The following is a 20,105-nucleotide window of genomic DNA, read 5'->3' on the forward strand; positions in this document are numbered from 1 at the left end:
CTCTGAGCCATATATCAAAACCCCGTCATATTCAAATGTTGTTTATGCTTCTTTTTAAACCTCATAGTCTATTTAAAGAGGACAAATAGTTACATTTGAATTACTTTGGTTTCATTGCTGCAATACTGGCAGTTTTCGTCGTGCCATCCTCTGATAGGTCACGCTGAGGTCACCGAGTTTTAGGATGACATGTCAATCACAAGGGAACGAGGAGATTATGTCTTCAGAACTTTCACAGGGATTTCATTTGTTTAAACAAATGCTGGATTAAAGCACAAACACGTCCCTGATTTTTTTTCCCTTTTCCTCTTTAATAAGAGGATATTTGTGCCATAATGGAACATGCCTCGGAGAAGTCAGGGTATTACGGTGGATCCTGACTAATTAGCAGAGAAAAAACAACAGATCCACAGAGATTTCTCCTCCAAGTTAAGATCAAATTGAGCTTGAAGGAAAGCGTTCAACTTCTGTGGGGATGATAGAATGCACTCATTATTAATAATCTCCTTATTCAATCTTGATCTCAGGGCTTTAGTTTTTCAATCAGCTTGGAGCATCAGGATAGAGGCTTCACTGAAGTGTGTGGCGCTGAATGTGGAGGAGGATCGGCCGTTGTCTGAAGGGAAGAATGAGTATTTATGCCCCGCGACACTCAGAGAGCAGAGAGCTTCTCTCTGCTCAGCATTTTCACTCCCAGACATGCAATTCAGTGAAAAACTAAGGAGGATTAATAGCGCGGTTATCTCTGCGTTGGAAACCAATAAAACTTAAGACAAATCTCCAAATTTTTCTTAGTTTCTCGACAGCTGTTTATAACCGTGACTTCTGACCCGACAATATATGACTTTCTATTCTTTTCACTCACCGGCTAATAACGCTGCATTCAAAGTGAAACATGGCTCATTTTACTGGAATAAATGAAGCTCCGCCTCATCATCAGTTACGCTCCCGCAGGCGGCATTGGGCCAATAAGCACGGCCAATTTAAAAGGGCCGAGAACAAAAGCTCTACAAAGGGGGGCCATGGAGTTGAGCCACAGCAGTTATAAACTCCCCTGTGCACCCCTGATCCATGCACCCACCCCCACCCTAGTCCAACCGTGTCCATTTCACTCCAGCTTTGTCATGCTAATAGAATTGAGTCTGCAAATATAAAGGACTTAATTTGTTATTACCATGCCCAAATTCTCATATTTTGGATTCACACTCCTAAGAAATATTCCTCTTAAACGAACAGCTCGTGCTGTGTGTAAAATTAAAACGCTGCTTTCATGTTTATGCAACATGTTAAACACCATTTGAAGATTTAGTTGAAATATCGAGGATCATAGGTTTGAAATCCAAAGCAAAAATACATCCAGTGTGTAAATGGAAACAGCAAATATTGTTGCTGAGGACACAAGGGATGAGTTTAGGATAAAAAGGGTCTGTTATGTCACAAAATTTTTTACATAAATGCACATGTACGTCATCATTTTCGTCATGCAATTCAAATGGTGACGTTTATCTGTGAGTCCACTTCGGACACACAACACTATAAACAATCTAAAGGACTGAACCATTACAGGATGTCCCTGAAGTGTAATCCATTGGCTTTAGGAGTATTTTTTTAATGTACAGTTGCCTTTCTTGAATACTCTTAGTTTAAGCCCACAATTATCCAGGCTTAGGCCAAAAAAACAAAAGACAAAAAAACAACTATAAACTTGTCCTCTGGGCTGTTTTAATCAGCGGTCAGTATAGCATTTAATTCCCTGCATGATTACGGAGGTCACCTTCTTTGGAGACAAAAATTAAAAAAAAATAAAAATAAAAAAAATAAAAAGGGGGGGGGGGTATTTTTACTTTGATTTGCAGAAAAATCAGAACCATTTGAGCTCGAGGGCTTAAAGAAGTCAGACATGAGTTTCACACTTGACTAGAAATGCAAAAACTTCTTTGAACTTGACCAAAATGCCTTAAGCAACACTGACGCTACTCGGAAAATACTTAGTATTGATAGGCAACATTTTCCATCTTCGACATAACAGCGTAACTCACCGAGGCTAAAGCCTTGCCCAGTGCGTCTCCAGTCTGCGAGCTTCCAGTGGCAGTCCCCCGATTTGCAGCAGCTACAAAAACACAGAGCGAAGCTTTGTAATCGCAAACTCAGACAAATGTGGAGCGGTTACAGTGCACAAAGCAGCTGTCCCCCTGCATGACTCAGTGCCTTCACAGAATGAACATTCAGCTATGATTACACTGTGGTGTCAGTAATTAGCCAATCTGAGCAGGTAGCTGAACTGTTAACACAAGAACGTACCCATGATCCCATCGGCCGAGGTGACGGACGGGGTGTGTGCTGCAGTGACGAATGGTGAAGTGCTGGTGTTGCTTCTGTGGAAGCTGGACATGGGAGGAAGACTGGCATTGATGTCTGGAGAGACTGAGTGTGCGGGGTAATTCTGGAAAATCGGGAAAAAAGAAAGGCGTTATTTTCAATCACAAATGTGTTTGTGTGAGACAGAAAGAAAGAAAGAGCTTATGTATTTATTCTTGAAATTAAAAATGCCCTTTGACGTCTTCCAGGCTGTCACACAGTAAAAGTTAGTGTAGCGGGGGAGGGACAGAGATAAAGAGAGGACAGGCAGCATCTGCAGCCTCCCTGTGATGCCCTGCCAAGTGAAGCAGGCAGGCGGACGAGAAAAGATCAAACGTTGACACAAAGAGGGTCAGCGGTGTCTTCACTGATAATAACCAGACAACAACTTAAGACACACACAGATCCCTCCGACTGAGGGAGATGCGCTATGGGAGAGCAGGGCAAAAACCAGGGCTTCAACAGAATTTATTTGCCCTGCGTGTTCAACAATACACACTGGATCGTTCATGTAAACGTGAGGGCAAAACAGAAACTTACTAGCAATCATCTATCACTTATTCATAAAGCCTAAGTGCCGCCGGCCGAGCTGTGAAGCTTACCAAACGGTCGTGTGAGTGCAGGCTGCTGTAGTTTCCTGACTGTGGCATGTGAGATGAAGATCCTGCGAGTATTCCCCCGTAGCTGGGCTGACTGATGCCATTGGACGAATTCCACGGGTCAGACGAACTGTGGGTACCATCTAAAACCAATAAACATATCACTTTAGCACACAATGGATTAGAACTGAAGGAAACAACATGTTAGACAGACGGCTAACCCCCTAACTTTACCCTTAAAACTTGGGGGTCATCCAAAGAGCACTTTTTAGGTTTTTTTCCCTCTCGGGACTGAAACGCGATCCTTGTCTTGAACACAGCTGAGATAACACAAATGCTAAAGAGCAACAAGTGTGCGTGCGTGTGTGTGTGTGCATGTGTGTGTGTGTGCGTGTGTGTGGGAGTCAGTCCCACTGACAAAAAAAAACTGAGCACACATCTAACGACCCAATCTGTCTGGCAACATATAAACTACAAAATTAAATATAAACAGATGTTTGGTTCAGTGGTTTTGGAGCTCACGATAACCGCCAAGGTTATAAATGTTAACAAAACTAAACAAAAAACTAAAACTAGGTGTAAACAAAATACTTCAGTCATCTGAAATACATTGTGAGCTTGAAATAAACAAAATCAGGCAATTTTCTTTCAATGTATTTTTTGTCAGTCTGGCCAAATGCGTTAACCTAACAAACACCAGGAGGCTTTGATGCTTTTTTGTGACGAATGACATAAAGTGTTAAATCTGATCTCTGACACAAGCCACCCACATTATAATAATGTAATTCAAAATACTACTGAAACTAATAAAAACTAAACTGAAACAAGCAAACCCACTCAGGAAACTAAAATGAACTGAAAACAAAAATAAAAATGCAAACTAATGGAACAAATCGAGGTTCTAGGTGATAACTTGATGAAAACATACCACACTGACTTTAACTTAGGCCAGAGGTTCTCAAAGTTTTTGTGACTTAATGGGAGTTTAAACAGTTGAAAAAGCTTGAGACCCATGCAGAACGAATGCACTCATCTGGTTTATGCTGTTAAATATGTTGTTTGTCCTTGTTTATGAGTTGGTGAGATGAGGTGTCTGCTAGATTTCTTGACATTAGCTGTGTTTCTCAGAGGTCAAAGGCTGGGATCGCAAAAAACCCAAAAACCCTCAAAAATGCTCACTTGGTCTTATCCTGCTTATCCTTCTAAATAATGAGGAATAAGCATGAATGGAATATACAGTAGTGTGTTTAATCCTTCTCATACTTGCTGGTTAATCGTGCACAAACTCAACACACACCAGTGTAATAAAAGGGCACTAAAAACATAAGCAGTGGATGGTCATTCTATCCAAAACATGGAGACTTTGCTTTGAACCTACCGAAGAAAGTGCTTGCAAACATACTGCTGGAGGGTTTTGGAGAAGAGTACGAAGGTGAATCTCTGTTGAAGTCTTCTGAGTTTGGAGATGGTGCGTACACCTGCCAGGAGAACATGATCGTCATTAGAAGAAACCGAAACACCAAGACTGTCACACACGGTATGAGGGTGTTCAAACTCATTCAGCTCTCTTACATCAGTTTCTGTGAAGTAAACACGCTCTCTAAAAATGCAAAGCACAATCATATTAGGGTATATACAAGTATGTGATCTCACACGCACACATCCACTGCAGAAACAGCCCTACAACTATAAATACACACATTCTAATGACTAGCAAGCAATCAAGCTCATGACGGGGGGAGTGGATTATCAGAAGTATTTGCATTTCAGATCAACTCAACCTCTAATGGAAGTATAATGACACCCGCTTACATGTATAGACTAAATGCCTGGCAAATTGCAGCATTCCCAGAAAGGCAGAAATCAAATAAGCGCTACAAAAAGAGCCTGCTTTGCTTTCTTTATACTTCTACCTGCAAGCTAGCGGGGGAAAGGAGACACAATGAGCACGCTGTTGTACAGCTGTGAGTGTGTGCCAATCTGGGCGGTGAGATCAAAAAGACTGGAGTCCAAACACCAGTGATGTGGTCTCTGACTTCATCCACTCCAGATGGAGGTCGAGGGAGCGAGGCAGCGCATAAAGGAGGGAAACAGGGAGAAAAAGTTTTGGACAAATTCTCCCTCCCACAGACAGGACTGGATGACCCCACTGTCGTGTAACACTAATCAGAGCCAGACCTGCCAGCTCGATTCCACCTGCACATTTCCAGCTTGTGTCCCCACTCAGCGAGATAAACCTGCCGTTTAATGGCCTCATTTCACACTCAGATGTTGACAGCTCACTCCTCCAAATTGGTTCCTAATGCACGTGGACGTGATGACGACCACAAAGGTTGTTTACTTACTTAAGTTCTTTTATGACGGGGTGCTGATGGAAAATATGCACGGCAAACAAAGTGTTCACGCTGAAACGCTCGCACATACACGTGAACATCACATCAAAATGCAGCTTAAGCGAAACTCTGCTGAGTGAGCAGGTCTCCCGCACGCTGTTGTCTGGGTGTGTAATTAAAGTGCTCTGGGAGGGGTGCAACCCTCATGGGTCTTCTGGCTTACACATGTGACCAGGGTTGATAGTAGGTTCCAGAGAGATCTCAGGTTAGCCTCACACGGGAACCCGGGCTTTGTCTTTCGCCTCTGTCAGACGCTCAATGGGCAGCATATGGCAGCGGATAATGCTAATTGTCCTTTTTACCCTGGGCTAACCAGTCAAAGCATTAATAAACCATCCCAAACACCGGGTGCCTCATTCCGCCAGGCCTATGGAGGAGAGGGCCCGCCTGGGTTTCCTTTTACAAGGCCATTAATTAAAAGCCGTCACTCACACGGATCAGCACGCCAGCACACGCCTATACTTACTATTTCTTAAATAAAATCAACACAAAAGATAAATCTTACAGTGGCACCTTTTTTATTTACAACTAATTGTTTGAATATGAATCATAAATTATGAAAGCAAACAATGACTTTTAGTTAATGATAATCTATGAAGCTTGATTTTGGTGAATATATCCTCCACACCTTCCCATGTGCCTCCCAGCCTTGCGGTACCTGCGTTTGAAGTTCACGCCTAAATATCAAAGGCTGAAAGAAAATCTGTCGACGACCACAAAGGACGTCACAGAATAACAGGAAGGGAAGGGAAATGTAAAAATAAATAAAAGTAAGGAAAGAATCAGTCTGTCTAATTGCCAAAAACCTCAAAGAGAAGAGTTCAAACACACTCTTAATGGCTTGTCCTATTTTATATGGTATGTCTTTACTTGGAATCGAACCAACTCTCTGGGGCATTTTGTTTCAAGTCCAAATCTTAAACACTTACAGGGCTTAGAAAGAATCGATGCCTCTTCAAACTAAAGCTGAGCTCAGTCTGCTCTCTTAGAGGGGCGTTGTTCGACATTTGTGTGCGATATCTGCCAATGTTTTTTGGAAAATAAAAGCTTCAGTATTTTTATGCATAAAACCGTGACACTGAGCCAACACAAAGACCAACTTTTAGTGGCACGATGTTTTGATGTTGTAAGAGTTAGCAGTGGAAGCCAAACGTTTACATGAGCATGTGAAGAAATAAAAATGTTCAGTGAATATAAACATTAAATGCCCTCAAAAAATGTAATTCTTGACTAGAAGAAAGCAAAGAAAGCAACTGAAGGAGATGGACAGATCTGAAGAGAATAATAATGTTTATTCTATTATATCATATCTAATAAAAAAATATAAAATGCTAAACAGCTAAATCTTACATCCAAATGTAACGTCAAGAAGCACAAAAATACCTTCCAGTTAGTAATGTCACAAAAATTTGGTTTTGGCATCAACACAACTTTGCTGACTAATCACAGTATGCCGTACCATTTGTGCATATACTCTGACTTTGTCCTGGATATTTAGTCAAGCATGCATACTGCAGTGCAGAAAACACATGTGCCATGTAGGCTTCAAGAAAGCAGGATCCAACCTGTTGCACCACAAAAACAACAACAACAACAACAGGCATGTGGCACTTTAAAGAAAATATGTTGTGACATTAGCGTTTTTGCTATTTTCTGGTCTAATTTTATGTCTTTCCACTTGTGAAGGACAGCTTTCTGTGAAGCAAAACAACAACCACCTCCAGAACAGCAACAACAACAACAACAAAAAGGGGTCTAAAAAAATCGCTGCAGGGCTTTCGCTTCAATTTTTTCTTTTTCACTAATAGGCAACGGAAGAAAGCTCAGTGAGCTGCTCCATCTGTATTGGTACCGTGCCACCAACTCACAAGCCAATGGCCCACTGTGAATTCTCCCAGTGCTCCAGATGGTGAGCCTGCTATGCAACTCTGCATTATAACAAATTAATGTGGATGAAGTTGGTGCAAAGAATGAGCACCATCCTTCTTTTTCCTTGCAAGCAAAACAGAAAAAAAGAAAGAAAAAAAGTTGTTGGTGGTTATTTAACAAGTGCTTTTGATCATAAAAGTTTGCCCGTTCCGTCCACATGCTATCAATTTTCCCCCCATCACCAAATGTAACACAAGCCTGTTAATACTTAATATGAAAAAGATCAAAGTCATCTTTTGTGCAGCGAGAACAAAAAGGGAAATGCCGTAATGGGTTATGAGGAAAGCTGAAACACAAGCATGAGTAACATGACCTTTTAAATACAATGCCATTAAAAAGCTAACCTCTTCATTTCTCTTTCAAATGCCCTTTTTATCTAACAGCAAAAACAACACGTGCAGTGACAGGTGGAAATCTGTCTGCGTAATTTGCTTATGACAGGATCATTACTTAAGGATTATTGAAATGCACTGCAGAGCTACTTCACCCGTTGTTAGACTGCCCTTGAACAGACTCCTCAGTCCACTAGATTTTTACAGTAAAACACCTCAAGCATAGCTCATCTTTACACCTACAAGTCCACACACACACACACACAAACACACACACACAAACACAAAAACTATGGAAACTCCAAAGTTCCGAGGGCAGCACACTTAAATGAACACATGTATTGACACAAAAGCAGTCACAGCGAAAAGCTTTTCAGAGTAACAAAAATCAAAGAGGTCATTACAGAAAAGTTCAGAAATCACATTAGGCTCCCTGTGGCGTCAAGAATGCCAAAGTGATTAAAAACAGATGGAATAACAGCAACACTGGTGCTTGGAGCTCAATCTGCAAACAGGAAAGTCTAACCTCAACAGGCAGACTCTTTCCCTTAATCATTCCCAGACTCCCACTTGTTATTATTTCAACCCAGTCTCGGAGTTGAAGCAAGCAGCCAGTAAAAATAATTCAAGACTGCAAAAAACTTTCTGCTGCTCTGCTTCATTCTCTGCATGAGAGGAAAATGCTTTGGAAAAAAAAGGGCAAAACCTCCTTTTTTAAAATATGTCTAACCTGGAATATTTACTTGTCCAAAGCAGGTTTGAGTCACTTGTTTTAATTGCACTGTGTGACAGCTTTAACTGATGCAGTGGAAAATGAGGCAGAGGAGCATCGGACGCTTGCACTTGCATGCAAGGAGACGAACAAAGTGCTTTAAAAGTTCAAACCAATTAAGTGCAAAAACGTCACATAAAATCAGACTGACAGTCAAAGGGATACACTCGTATACATACACACACAGGCAACCACACTTTATACAGCTCCCCTCTGTCTCAGACACACACACATTCCCAGAGAGACTACTCACCGATTTTCCGTTGTAGTAATACATTAAAGAGTTACTGCCCATTCCAGGGACAGGGTAGGCGCAATACATTATAGCTTTAACAATTTAAGTGATAAAGGTATAGTACAGCGGCACGCTAGCTTTCTCTCTAGACATACATCCAAACCGTTCAAAAGGGACTAATAATTCTTTCAGTACTGGCCTTCACACACACACAGACCCACTCAGAGGAAACTTATGCAAAGCAGGATTGTACCATTCCACACTGTGGGAAGGGGTGGCTGTAAGAAGGGAGTGGCTCGTGTGGTACATCCCTCCCTTAAGCCTCTAAGTGCTGAGGCGAAGAGGACGAGGAGGGGGGAAGGGAGTCGACGGGGAGGTGGGTATAGAAAAGATAAAGGGAAGTGGGTGGGACGGAAAACAAATGTGTGAGCGGATTTAGAAAGAGAGGAGAAAAAAAAATGTTTTAATTCCAGGCATAGAAAAATGCAGATTTTCTGCAGGGGAACCCCGACAAACTGGAACTAAAATAATTTTGTTCTAAGCAGGGTTTTATTGTGTGTAATTCAAAGGCGATCAAATGAGGGCTTTAAATAAGTGCGGAGAGCCTGTTCTCTTCCACACGTTTTAATCCCGGGCGTCTAATCTTTTTGTTTTTGTGATGATTAAATGAGTCTACAGGCAGTGAGGTGAATTATGGCTTTTGGAAGAGCAAAGCCATCTGGAAGCTCATTTTACCTGTTCCCACACATGGTTTGTACCCCAACAAGGAGTCATTAGAGTGGAGAGAGTGACGGCTCAACATTGCAAGATTTTTTTTTTAAATCCATGAATCCAAAATCCAGCCAGCAATACAACGGCTGATTTATGAAATGTGAAAGTTTGGGTGTTAGCGCAGGGGGACCTTTAGCTGGAGCCCCTGTAAACACAGAGTTGTAAAGCATGCAACAGCTGCAGAGGGGTTGGCTTGTGACGTCGAAACAGGAAAATAATGCTCCATTTCCTAAACCCTGGGGGCCTCAGACGGGGGAGAACTAAAGGGGTGGGTGGGTGGGAGCAAAACATTGACAGCCATTTTACCATGGTTTACTGTCACTGCAAGCCACACAGCTCCCCATTACCTTTATCATGGGGGAGGAGAAGGAGGGGTGGGGGGGTAAAGGAAAGAAGAAGAAGAAAGGAGGGGAGGAGGCGAGAATAGATACCATATTCTAGCAAGAGACCGGTCTGGACAGCCTGACTGGAGCCTTTCATGTGTGCCACTCGAAGCTTGCTCGACTAAACAGGCCTGTAGACTCATTGAGAACATTACTGTTATAGAAAGATGAAAGCTTCCACTTCCTTAAGAAAACTAGGCCTTTATTATGCTTTTGCTTTTAGTACTGTTATTATTTATCCCCCTTTCTTCTCAGAGGTCCTTTTAAACTCATCCAAAACACTGGCTTTGCATGTTGTTACCCCTTTAAATCTGGCACTGTTTCAAGTTGATGCTTTAAGGAAAATGGTCATGATAGAAGTGTTTGAAGAGATCTTAAAACAAGTCCAGACACACATCGCAGTGTTGCGAGGAAAACACATGAAAGCAGGGACAAATGGGCACAGACACACACACACACACACACACACACACCAGTTCTGGCTGATTAAGGATACATCAAACTAATTTCTCTCACTACTGACACTAATGCCAAAAAGAGTTCATTAATTTATAACTTATGAATGACCGTGACTCACAGTTCACAGTCTTGATATTGCTGGAAATCGTCACTGTTGAGCTGGGAGGTGAAGGTTCAGCTCCGCCCACCTGTTCACGCGATCCTCTCTAAAGACACTCAAGTCATCACAAGGTGCTTTTCTTGGGATTTGTTTGGGTGTTGAAAAACACCGAGCAAATCCACAGGCTGAGGTCACCCCCAACTCACGCATGGATTTAGCGGTGATGTCATCGGGCAGGAAGATTGCTTCCTGTAAGAAGCTCTGGTTCTAATTAGGGAGGGCTGAGTGCGGGGCGCATGGGGGAATTCAAACCCTCTCCCTCCCAAACTCCTGGCTTTATCATGAATGGAGACTCAAAATTCAGTGTTTCTGTGCATTAAATCAAAAAGTAATGGTAATTTTTTATTACCATGGACCATTAAACCTGCATTACCCAGACAGTAGTAATACTGGCAATGATAGTGATGGTTAATATTTTTATAGACTCTGGCAGCGTGATGCCAATTTCTAAAGTTAGCTGACCTGGACCCAAACAAACAGCAGATGGGGGATTACCCAAAACAGGTTCATTAGCCCTATTTTTATGTATTTTAAGTATTTTAAATTAATTAATTTAAACTTACTTACTAAAATTTTTTTTTGCTTACATAGTGCTCAAGAGCTTTGTTTTCTTTACATATTAAAGTCTATTAAAGTATACAATGAATCAGCTACTAACTGATCATCAACAAAATCATCCAAGTTTCTGTGTTCATTTTATCACAAACTATAAAATTAAAATGCAAAAACCTGTTCACTGCACACTTGATGTCTAAAAAAGGATTAAAAAAGGATTCTGTAAAGTCTCAGTTACTGTATGACAGCTTGCATGTTTATATTTAACTATAACCTCTGCGTATGCTACAGAGCAGTGAGCTTGTATAATTGAGTCCAGTTATAAAAATTAAATTTCCCAGCAATACAAGCACACTGTACCGCAGGAGAAATCTCATTAAAATATGAAGATAAAACTAACAATATACATTATGGTGCATCAATGAATTGCATATGAGGAAAGTATAAAAAGTCAGAGCAAAGAAGTGAGTTACTGAACCTGTTTAGGAAATTGATGCTTCAAAGCCAGCTGCAGGCTTCATGTGATACTGTTTAAGGCATCAGAGTGTAAGTGGATGAAGGGGACAGATTAAACACAAACGTGTATGAACAATAAGATGAGTGGCACTGATTTTTGTAGGGGTGCATGAAGAGGAGGGACAAAAATGAAACTTGGGGTTGACAGCACTGAGGCCTGTCTGCATCATTTATCTCCATACCCGGAGAAGAAACACACACGAGGAAAAGCTGTTAAGACTGTGAACACTACTCATGCAGATCCATTCAATCACAGTTTTGTCATGTGAGGCCGGATCCTGAATTTTTCTGTATGAGAGCAGAAGCAGAGATGCTTTTGATGGAAATTTAGATGTTCTGACAAAAAGGAGAGGACAAGACAGATGTTATATAAGAACACAGCACAGCGGCAATTTTTGGTTGATTTAGGAGCTATATGTTCACGTGTCCCAAATGTTCACGTAAGATGTTTTTTGTAAGATTAGCCTATAATACATTAGCCTATAAAAACATTTGAGGAAAAAAACCCTCACCTACAGTTATAAGTAAGAGAGACTGACTTTGGAACCATCCGATCTTAAACTACAAACTAATTTTTAAGAAGGGTTAAATTTCCTTTTCCCATGAGATGCCACATCGTTAATCCTGACTTCTTTGTGTTTTCCGCTTGAAGAGTTCAGGGAAGTGAAAGTAGACACCTCCTTTTTGCATGAAATGTAAAAAAGTGCTGGGATGGGACACCTGTTTGCTATTTTGCTGCAAATCTATTTGACTTCTTCATAACAGACATTAAGGAGGGGAAAATATGTTCTGGGACGGATGGCACATGTTTGAAATTTCAAGTTAAGTCTAATAATAGGCTTCAAAAGAAGAACAAAAATAAAACAGGTGGTTTTATTTATTTTACTTTTTGTGGATTTTGTGCTTGTTGCATGTGACTGCTGGTCTCAAAAGCTGTTTTACAAATACTGAATGTCCACATTACAGACTGCAATTTAATACAAGTGACACGACTCATGGACTCATCAGCAAGAATGATTCAGCGTTTGTGTAAAAAAAAAAAAAAAAAAAAAGCACCCTTATGTTTTCAATCATACTTACAAGAAGAGTACACACATTTCAATAATTAGGCACTTGGACTAAAAACCTGATGACAGGAAATGATAACACAAAGCTTCTAACCATATTTATTTTATTCTCCGAGCTAACAGAAATAAAAGGAATTTTAAAAATTTACATAACACATTTGTGCTGTGTTTGGACATCTGTCCAAAACCATATGGCAGGGAAACTAAAAACAACCTAATAACATTATCGCCTGAAAAAAAGCTTCCTTTTTTTGACTTTTTCTCCTGCTGTTTACACTTTTACTTCACACTGTAGAATAAATGTGAAAAATGTGTAAACCAGAAGAGAATAGAAAAGATTGAAAGAACTGAATAAGACAAGAGCGAGACTGGGGCATAGAGAATGAAGGCTTCTGTGGTTAAACGGTGAGGATGTAATCCTTCAAAGGATTAGTTTCATTACCTTCACGGGGACTCATTCATTTGTTCTGGAAGGATCTAGAAGGTCACTCCATCCGGGGTACAGATATGACCCAGGGCAGCCCAGAATCACTATTTTGAATCTACCAACTTAATTTTTCACATGATTTTGATTCTAGTTACAAATGATGTAGCCAAACAAATAAATAACAGCACTGTTCACTGAGCAAAGCAAACCCCTGATTGGCCGTGACACAAGTAGGACAGTGCTCACTGGAAGTGCTGGGCATCTTAAAGGTGTAACTTATCTCGTCAACGGCAGACAGCAGAGCCGGTGAAGACCACAAGAAAGCTAATCAATTAACATCCTGGAAGCATCAACGCAGCAGAGACAGAAATCACCACTTCTGGTCAGATCTTTCAGTTTAAAATAAGATAAGATTATCGTCTCCCACAGGAGAATATCGACTGAGATTTGGTGAAATTCGAACAGATGAAGCTGCACCTTTACTGCATGTAATTTCCTTGCTCCATTTCCCCTCATTTCCTGCCTTCCTCTACTGCTCCTATCTAATAAAGACTATCAAAAAAAGGAATAAACAGGATGACGCAGCGGTCCAGTGAGTTGGAGACTGACTTTCTATCCACTAACTAATTATGTAGGATAATTATGGAGGATCGCAGAGCTACCCCAAAAGATCTTTATATGATCCTCCGGGCAGCCAGAATTTTGCAGGAAAAGAAGACTTACAGGGTGTCTTTCTACGCTGCAAAACCATCCCTTAAATGGCTCTTTTGTATTTTAGACTGCATGACGAAAAGCTCATTCATCCCTCCGGAGTGCTGCAGGGATGACTTTTGTTGTAGGCCAACCTGAATGTTAGCATCACCCTGGCTCCCTTGCCAAAAAAGCAATGGGATTTTTTTTTCAATAGGCTTTTAGTGTGACATATAGGTGTTCGATTCTTAAACATTTAATTCTGCATGATAATCTCCACAAATTAGCAGCACAGTTATAACCTGAATAGTAAAACATGGGTATTTGCTTGCATATTTGTTGTAGAACAAAATGTGAGAATGACTAAAGCTTCTTATTACAGCAGACCTTATTTTTAGGCATTGAACAAGAAGCTTTGACACAAGAGAACCAGACGTACAAAAATGCAAACCTAGTGTTCATTCTTTGGCGTCTGCTGCAGCTGACGGGCAGAGGTGAGCAAACATTTTCACCTGCACATATTGTGTCTGCACATGTTCAATTTTAAACACCAACACCAACATTATGAAGATGATTTATTTCTCTGGGTCCTTAAACGCTTCAAGAATAAACAATAGTAAAATTCTAATGCTCCAATACTTCCGAGCTGAATAAACTTCCTTTGCCTTAGAAGCAAGCTGACCGGCACACCTTCAGAAACCTGAATAGTCGCCATCTATGGTCATTACACTGGTCTCATTTATCCCTCAGTAATACACACATCACACATTACCTCTGACCTACAGCAGAGTCCTGTGGTTCCGTGATGTCTTTTCCAGGTCACAGCAGCCACCCTTAGATGGTCTCTAAATAACAAACTTAGTGATTGTTGACAGGCTGTGTTCTTGAGTCTCCCAGCGATCTCAAATCAAGGTTTGCATTAATGCCGTACACTCACGCAAGGCTTACATGAATAATTTACAACAGGCCAGAATGTGAGTAATGACTTTAATCTGTGCATTATTTTTGTGCTCTTAGTCCTTTTAACTCCTTGTTCTCCTCACAGATGAAAGAGGTCAGGCCTCTGGATTGTTTGCCTGTTCCATTATCTGCAGCCTCTAATGTCAGTGGTAAATTTCAGCCACCCAAACAAAGATAAACACAAAGCCCAGGGTCCCAGAGGTGGCTGCGACTGTTCAGCATCATCCCGTCAAACCAAGGATGTCTATCTAATCAGCCATCTGATGAGGTCATCTCTGGGGAGCTCACTAACTGGGGTCAAGTCAAAGCCTACAATATTGGCCCCTGTCAGTTTAATCACCTATAATAACAAATTCAAAACAATGACATACAGAACATACACCAAATTCTATTTTTTTTTTATTGTTCTGTGGAACAATCAGGAATAATTTCCAGCTTTACAGGTGTTACTCTTTAAGAAATAAAATTAAAAGACGACTTAACATTTGCAGCTTGGTCATTTATCTGCCCCTGTTGTTAATATGAAACCCACTGAAGTAGGGCTGCTGCCCGATAACAGCAACCAACTGTCAGCAATCAAGTCTTTTTGAGCTGTGCAAGTATTTAATATTAGCTAGTGGTCATGATACTAGAATTTAAAAATTTGATACCAAAAATCAGGAAAATACTCCATACGCAATACCACTTTCAACACCACAGGGAAAAAAGTGAGAAAAAAGAAAGTGTAATTAGCTTTTCTCTGACAACGCCGCACTCTAGATAGATAAATTTCAAAGGCCTAAAAACTGTATCAGCGTCATTATTATTGTTATTAATCCAATATTTTCCTTGTTTCACATTAGAAACCATTAAATTGTACAACGAGACTGGGAAACAGATTTCTGTTTAGTGACTTCCTACAAATAAATAAATAAAAATCAGCAGGATACTTCAGGATGTAATTGAAAGTGTATGCATGCACGTTTGTTTATAATGTTCATCCCTGCGGGTGTCATTGTTTAATTCATGTTTTTGTGGATTTACATCAGGATATCAAAAGGCAAAAACACAAAACATGCAACTTTATGCTTTTCTGCTGGGTGGCCCCAGAATCTAATTTTGCCTGAGACTTAAAAAGGCCCGGAGGTTTACAAAGGGCTTTACTGATGCATTTCATCTAAGATCTCTTCCCTGAGCCCCGTTACTGTCCCATCCTGCCACGGTTCAAAGGAAGAAACAAAAAGAAGCTGCTCTCTCTATAACAGGAACCCTAGCTTACCGCTGCAGTACAGTATTATTCTTGTCTTTGAGCCGTTAATGGCAGATGGAGAGAGAGAGAGAGAGAGAGAGAGAGAGAGAGAGAAAATATACCATTTGAAAGTCATGCACCAGACAACACTGCGAGGAACATTTCTAGGTCTTAAGATTCACAGCCTAGAGCAGACTTCCTTTCTTACAGCTCGCACAGTACAAATCTCTCAGAAACAAGGGTGTTTGAGTGATCTGTCAAAAGCAAATGTCAATCTTTTTTGTCATCCACACTCAGGGTTCTCGCTTGCAAAAGGCCCCGAGGGGAGCCGAATCTCAGCCCACCACTTTCTTTCTCTCATCCTGCAGCCATACCGTCACCAAAGCCAGGGAGGAAGTGTCACATCGAGCCGCTGTGCCTCTGACAAGGCGGGGATGGGGGGGGTGAGGCGGTGGGGGAGGACGGCACAAACGTTATTTACACAAACAAACTCGACACGCACACAGAGATACACACCATGCCCTTGCAGATTCCCAGAAATATCCTACAAGAGGCAACTTTCCCCCACGAGCTACGAGCTTTCTCTCCCTCCTTCTTCAGTCCTTCTTGTCAGACAGGTGCCCACGCAGCTGCCCATCAGCATCCCTCGGCGTAGCAGCCTGTCTGTCCAATGACAACAAGCTCTGTCCTTCATATCCACTGTTCAGATTATACAGTCAAATAAAAGCAGGCGGCCAATGAGATCCGAGGTGTCTACTGTAACAGAACTAATGCTTCTATCAGTATCTCCCGCACAAAGTGGTAAGCTATAAATTTATAGATAAACAAACAGCTTTGAAGAATCCTTTAAACAACATATTGCTAGGCATATACATCACACGATTATACGATTACAGCCACTGCAGAATCCCACGTCTGCAAGCACACAGCCAGCAGACCACAGAGGAAAGTATGAGTGTGGTTGATGTGGGGGTGGGGGGTTTGTCTGTATATAAGATGAAAAAGCCCTATAAACATTTAAATATTTGCAATCACCAGCTGGCCCGTCTAGATAGTGTTCACATCCCGGTGCACTGCAGTGTCAAAACCTAACTGCACAGAGGATGTGCTCCCGTAAATATTTTGATTCAGCTCCATCATGTAGTGTACACACACATCACGCCTGGACTTGCATCTTCCATTGCCCATCTGATTTAAAACTCTGAAATTTATTTTTAGACTGAGTGAGCAAAGAATACAAGCTGGGGAATAAAGAGGGGATTTGAGAATGAAATAAATAAATAAGAAAATTCCCAGCAGTAGACATAATGATGGGAAGCACTGTGTTGATTTTTTTCTTCTTTTTTTTTTTTTAAATCAAGCAGCTATTCAGGTCTCTGGTGAGGCTCCCGCGTTTGCTTACACAAGCAAAAGCTTTCGGTGGCATATGCAGCTGCATTCATGCTTTACAGGTACGCTGCAGGCTCTTCACACAGCTGCCTGTGGCAAAGTAAATCTGACTCCAGGTGCGCCTTCCCCTCGACACTTCTTCAACGGCAAACCTCGCTACATCCACAGCCCACAATACAAACATGGCTCTCAGCTGATAACCATCCTCAGAAATGCAGCTTACACTCCCTCCAACAGTCACCAGGCACACCTTTGAAGGCCGCAGGTAGCACTTTTCCCCATCCGATAGCTGCTACACCCATGCCTCACCTTTGCTTCCTATTAGCTCACTAAGCAATAAAGTAACAGCTCCTAAAAGCTGCCACACAACCTCCCACTCTAACATTTTCCACATATGCCAACTAAAAGAATAAAGAGGAGAAAAACTCTTTATGTTTTCCTTTCTCTGTCAGCAGGTAAGAAGAGACCTATAGCCCTTTATTCAACACTGCCATCTTTATTCTTTCAAATGGGATCAAAGACTAACTGGGATAATTCCTCCAAGCTCCAGGCTTTATCTTCTGAGCTGTACTGAGTGACAAGAAGAAGCTGTATTTTATCCCATGCTCTGTCACTGTTTTTCCCCATCTAGCATTGTACTGCTTGATTGTACTCTTATGAGTCACAGAACCGCACCTGCGCCCATGTGTTAAGTACTGACAAATAAAAGCCCAGCGTCCATTTACACAACAAAGAGATGTAACCCGTGAGGCAACCATTCTTTGCCTCCCTCCCTCCGTCTGACAAGACCTCAAATATATCACTTACTTAAGAGGAAGGCAGCGCACGTTCCTGCTCCTGCCAGGGACTGCTCTCTCTCCCTCATGCTCTGACAAACTTCTTTTCAAATACAAATCCAGAAACAAAACACATGCCACCCTTTTATGTTCGGTGGCCTGTTCCATATTTAATTTCAGAGTAACAGCAGTAGAGGTGATGATTATCAAAGCTCTGCAAGGCAAATCCAGTCTCAGACTCCCTCGCCAAAAGAAGAAAAGAAACCCCGTCATTGTTTAAGGAAAGAAAATGTTGGATTTTTGGTAAACCAGTTGCTTCTGATTAAAAAGGAAAAAACATTTTTAAAAAATCCTTGTCTTCTACTAGTTCTGAGAATTCAAGGCAAAGCCTAATAAAAACCTCTGACGATCCACCGGGGTTTTTAACAATGAACATCTGACTTAGTGATTTATGCATATTAATGAACTCCAACACCCCCTGTCTAAGCGAATACAAGCTGAGCTCCACACTTCTCTGCATCCTAATGGTTTCTGCTCCACCGGGATCATTACCAATAGAAATTTCAGATATTCTGTGCTATTAATCTCTGTCTGTCCTCCTGTTCGGCTACGTAATGACTAATTAAACATCAAAAGAGCAGAGCTGTGGATCCGCTCTGACAGCCTCTCTTTCTCCCAGGAGAGGCTGTGAGGAGGCTAGACTGTGACAGGGCAGCACTGAAAATCAATCACCTCAAGGTCCACATGTGTATTCACACACTCGCACGCACGCATGCGCTTTTGCACGACACACCAAAAAATCTGCAGGAAGTTGTCGCCCGCCGAGACCTTTACGTGCTCGGATTAAAACAACAAGCATGTAAACAACAAACACTAAAAGTCAAAATCAAACAGGCACCACCGCAGTCGCTGCTGAACAAGCCGCACAGAGACAACACAATTTCAATCCGAGAAGTGTGCCGGGGTTGTCAAGAGCGCTCTGTGTGTACAACTGTGAAAAGAGAGGGTGTGTGAGTGGTAAAGATGTGTGTGTGTGTGTGTGTGTGTGTGTGTGTGTGTGTGTGTGTGTGCGTGTTTGAGTGAGTGTGTTTGTTTAGGTGAGCTCACTGTGAAATCTATTTATATGAGAGGTAGATGATCTTCCACTCACAGATGAAGGCAGGCCAGGAGGGACCTTGCGAACCTTTTTTGTTTGGAGAGGATCTGTGGAAAGATGAAAGCAGGGTGTATTCATTCAAAGGCAGAAAACAAAATAATAAAGAGGCAACTGTACAGAAGCCATAACTCACCAACAAAATCCTACAAAGCATTGTTTGTGATTTTCACATAAAGAATAAAAGAAAACTACACACAATCCTACATGACATATCAGAGAAATATGTCGATACTTGTTTTTTTGTGCGTTTTTGTCATTGCTCTTTCAACGCAGCCTGATGACGACTAAAGCCAGACACCAAAGCAGGGTGTGTTCATATTAGGGCTGGCCAAGTTTTATATCAAATGTGGAGTTATTACAGCTGTAATTTTTTAATTTAATCTTATCAAGTGATTATATAAAACTAAACTAAAGGCTAAAAGTAGATGTTAAAATCAATAACTAAAATAAATATAAAAACTAGACTTTTGAAAAAAAGGAAAACTAACGGAATTATTTACCATTATTTACCTGCTTGTTTCAGTTTAGCTTTTATTAGTTTTGCTGTTACTTTTAGTTTTCCTTTATTGTGCAGTGGATGTTAAGACTGTCAAACAATTAACACTGTCACGCAGATGCCCCAAGGCTCGATAAACATTAGAAACAAAGCCTCACCATGGCTGTACATAAATATAAATAAGTATTTAAAAAATATTTACATAGCGAAAATGAGAGAATCACAATTTTTTTGATATAATATTAACAGAAAGTTTCTTTTTCTAAAAGAGCTCATTTAGATCTTGGAAATTGTTTGACACCTGAGGAATATCACACTAAAGTTAGATGAAAATGTTTGGTTTTTTCCATATTGAAGCTATAATATCTGTAAAACCACACACATGATTTGGGCAATTTTAAAGAACATTTGCCCTGAAAATGTGAAGCTGTAAATAAAACAACCTATTGTGATT

General features: G+C 41.0%; 1 protein-coding gene across 5 annotated transcripts in view; it reads right to left on the reverse strand.

Annotated features, from left to right (window-relative positions):
- Window positions 1-20,105, reverse strand: part of tcf12 (transcription factor 12) — an 84,301-nt gene that overhangs the window by 15,200 nt on the left and 48,996 nt on the right. For all 5 annotated transcript variants that reach the window (XM_085153491.1, XM_085153473.1, XM_085153482.1 and 2 more), the window contains exons 8-12: window positions 19,150-19,202; window positions 4,336-4,435; window positions 2,961-3,100; window positions 2,302-2,443; window positions 2,040-2,110 (exon numbers count right to left, since the gene is read on the reverse strand). In XM_085153491.1, the coding sequence (XP_085009617.1) occupies window positions 2,040-2,110; window positions 2,302-2,443; window positions 2,961-3,100; window positions 4,336-4,435; window positions 19,150-19,202 (506 nt within the window). The remainder of the gene's footprint in view (window positions 1-2,039; window positions 2,111-2,301; window positions 2,444-2,960; window positions 3,101-4,335; window positions 4,436-19,149; window positions 19,203-20,105) is intronic.

This window comes from Neolamprologus multifasciatus, chromosome 1, assembly GCF_963576455.1.
Source record: "Neolamprologus multifasciatus chromosome 1, fNeoMul1.2, whole genome shotgun sequence".
Taxonomy (NCBI): Eukaryota; Metazoa; Chordata; class Actinopteri; order Cichliformes; family Cichlidae; genus Neolamprologus; species Neolamprologus multifasciatus.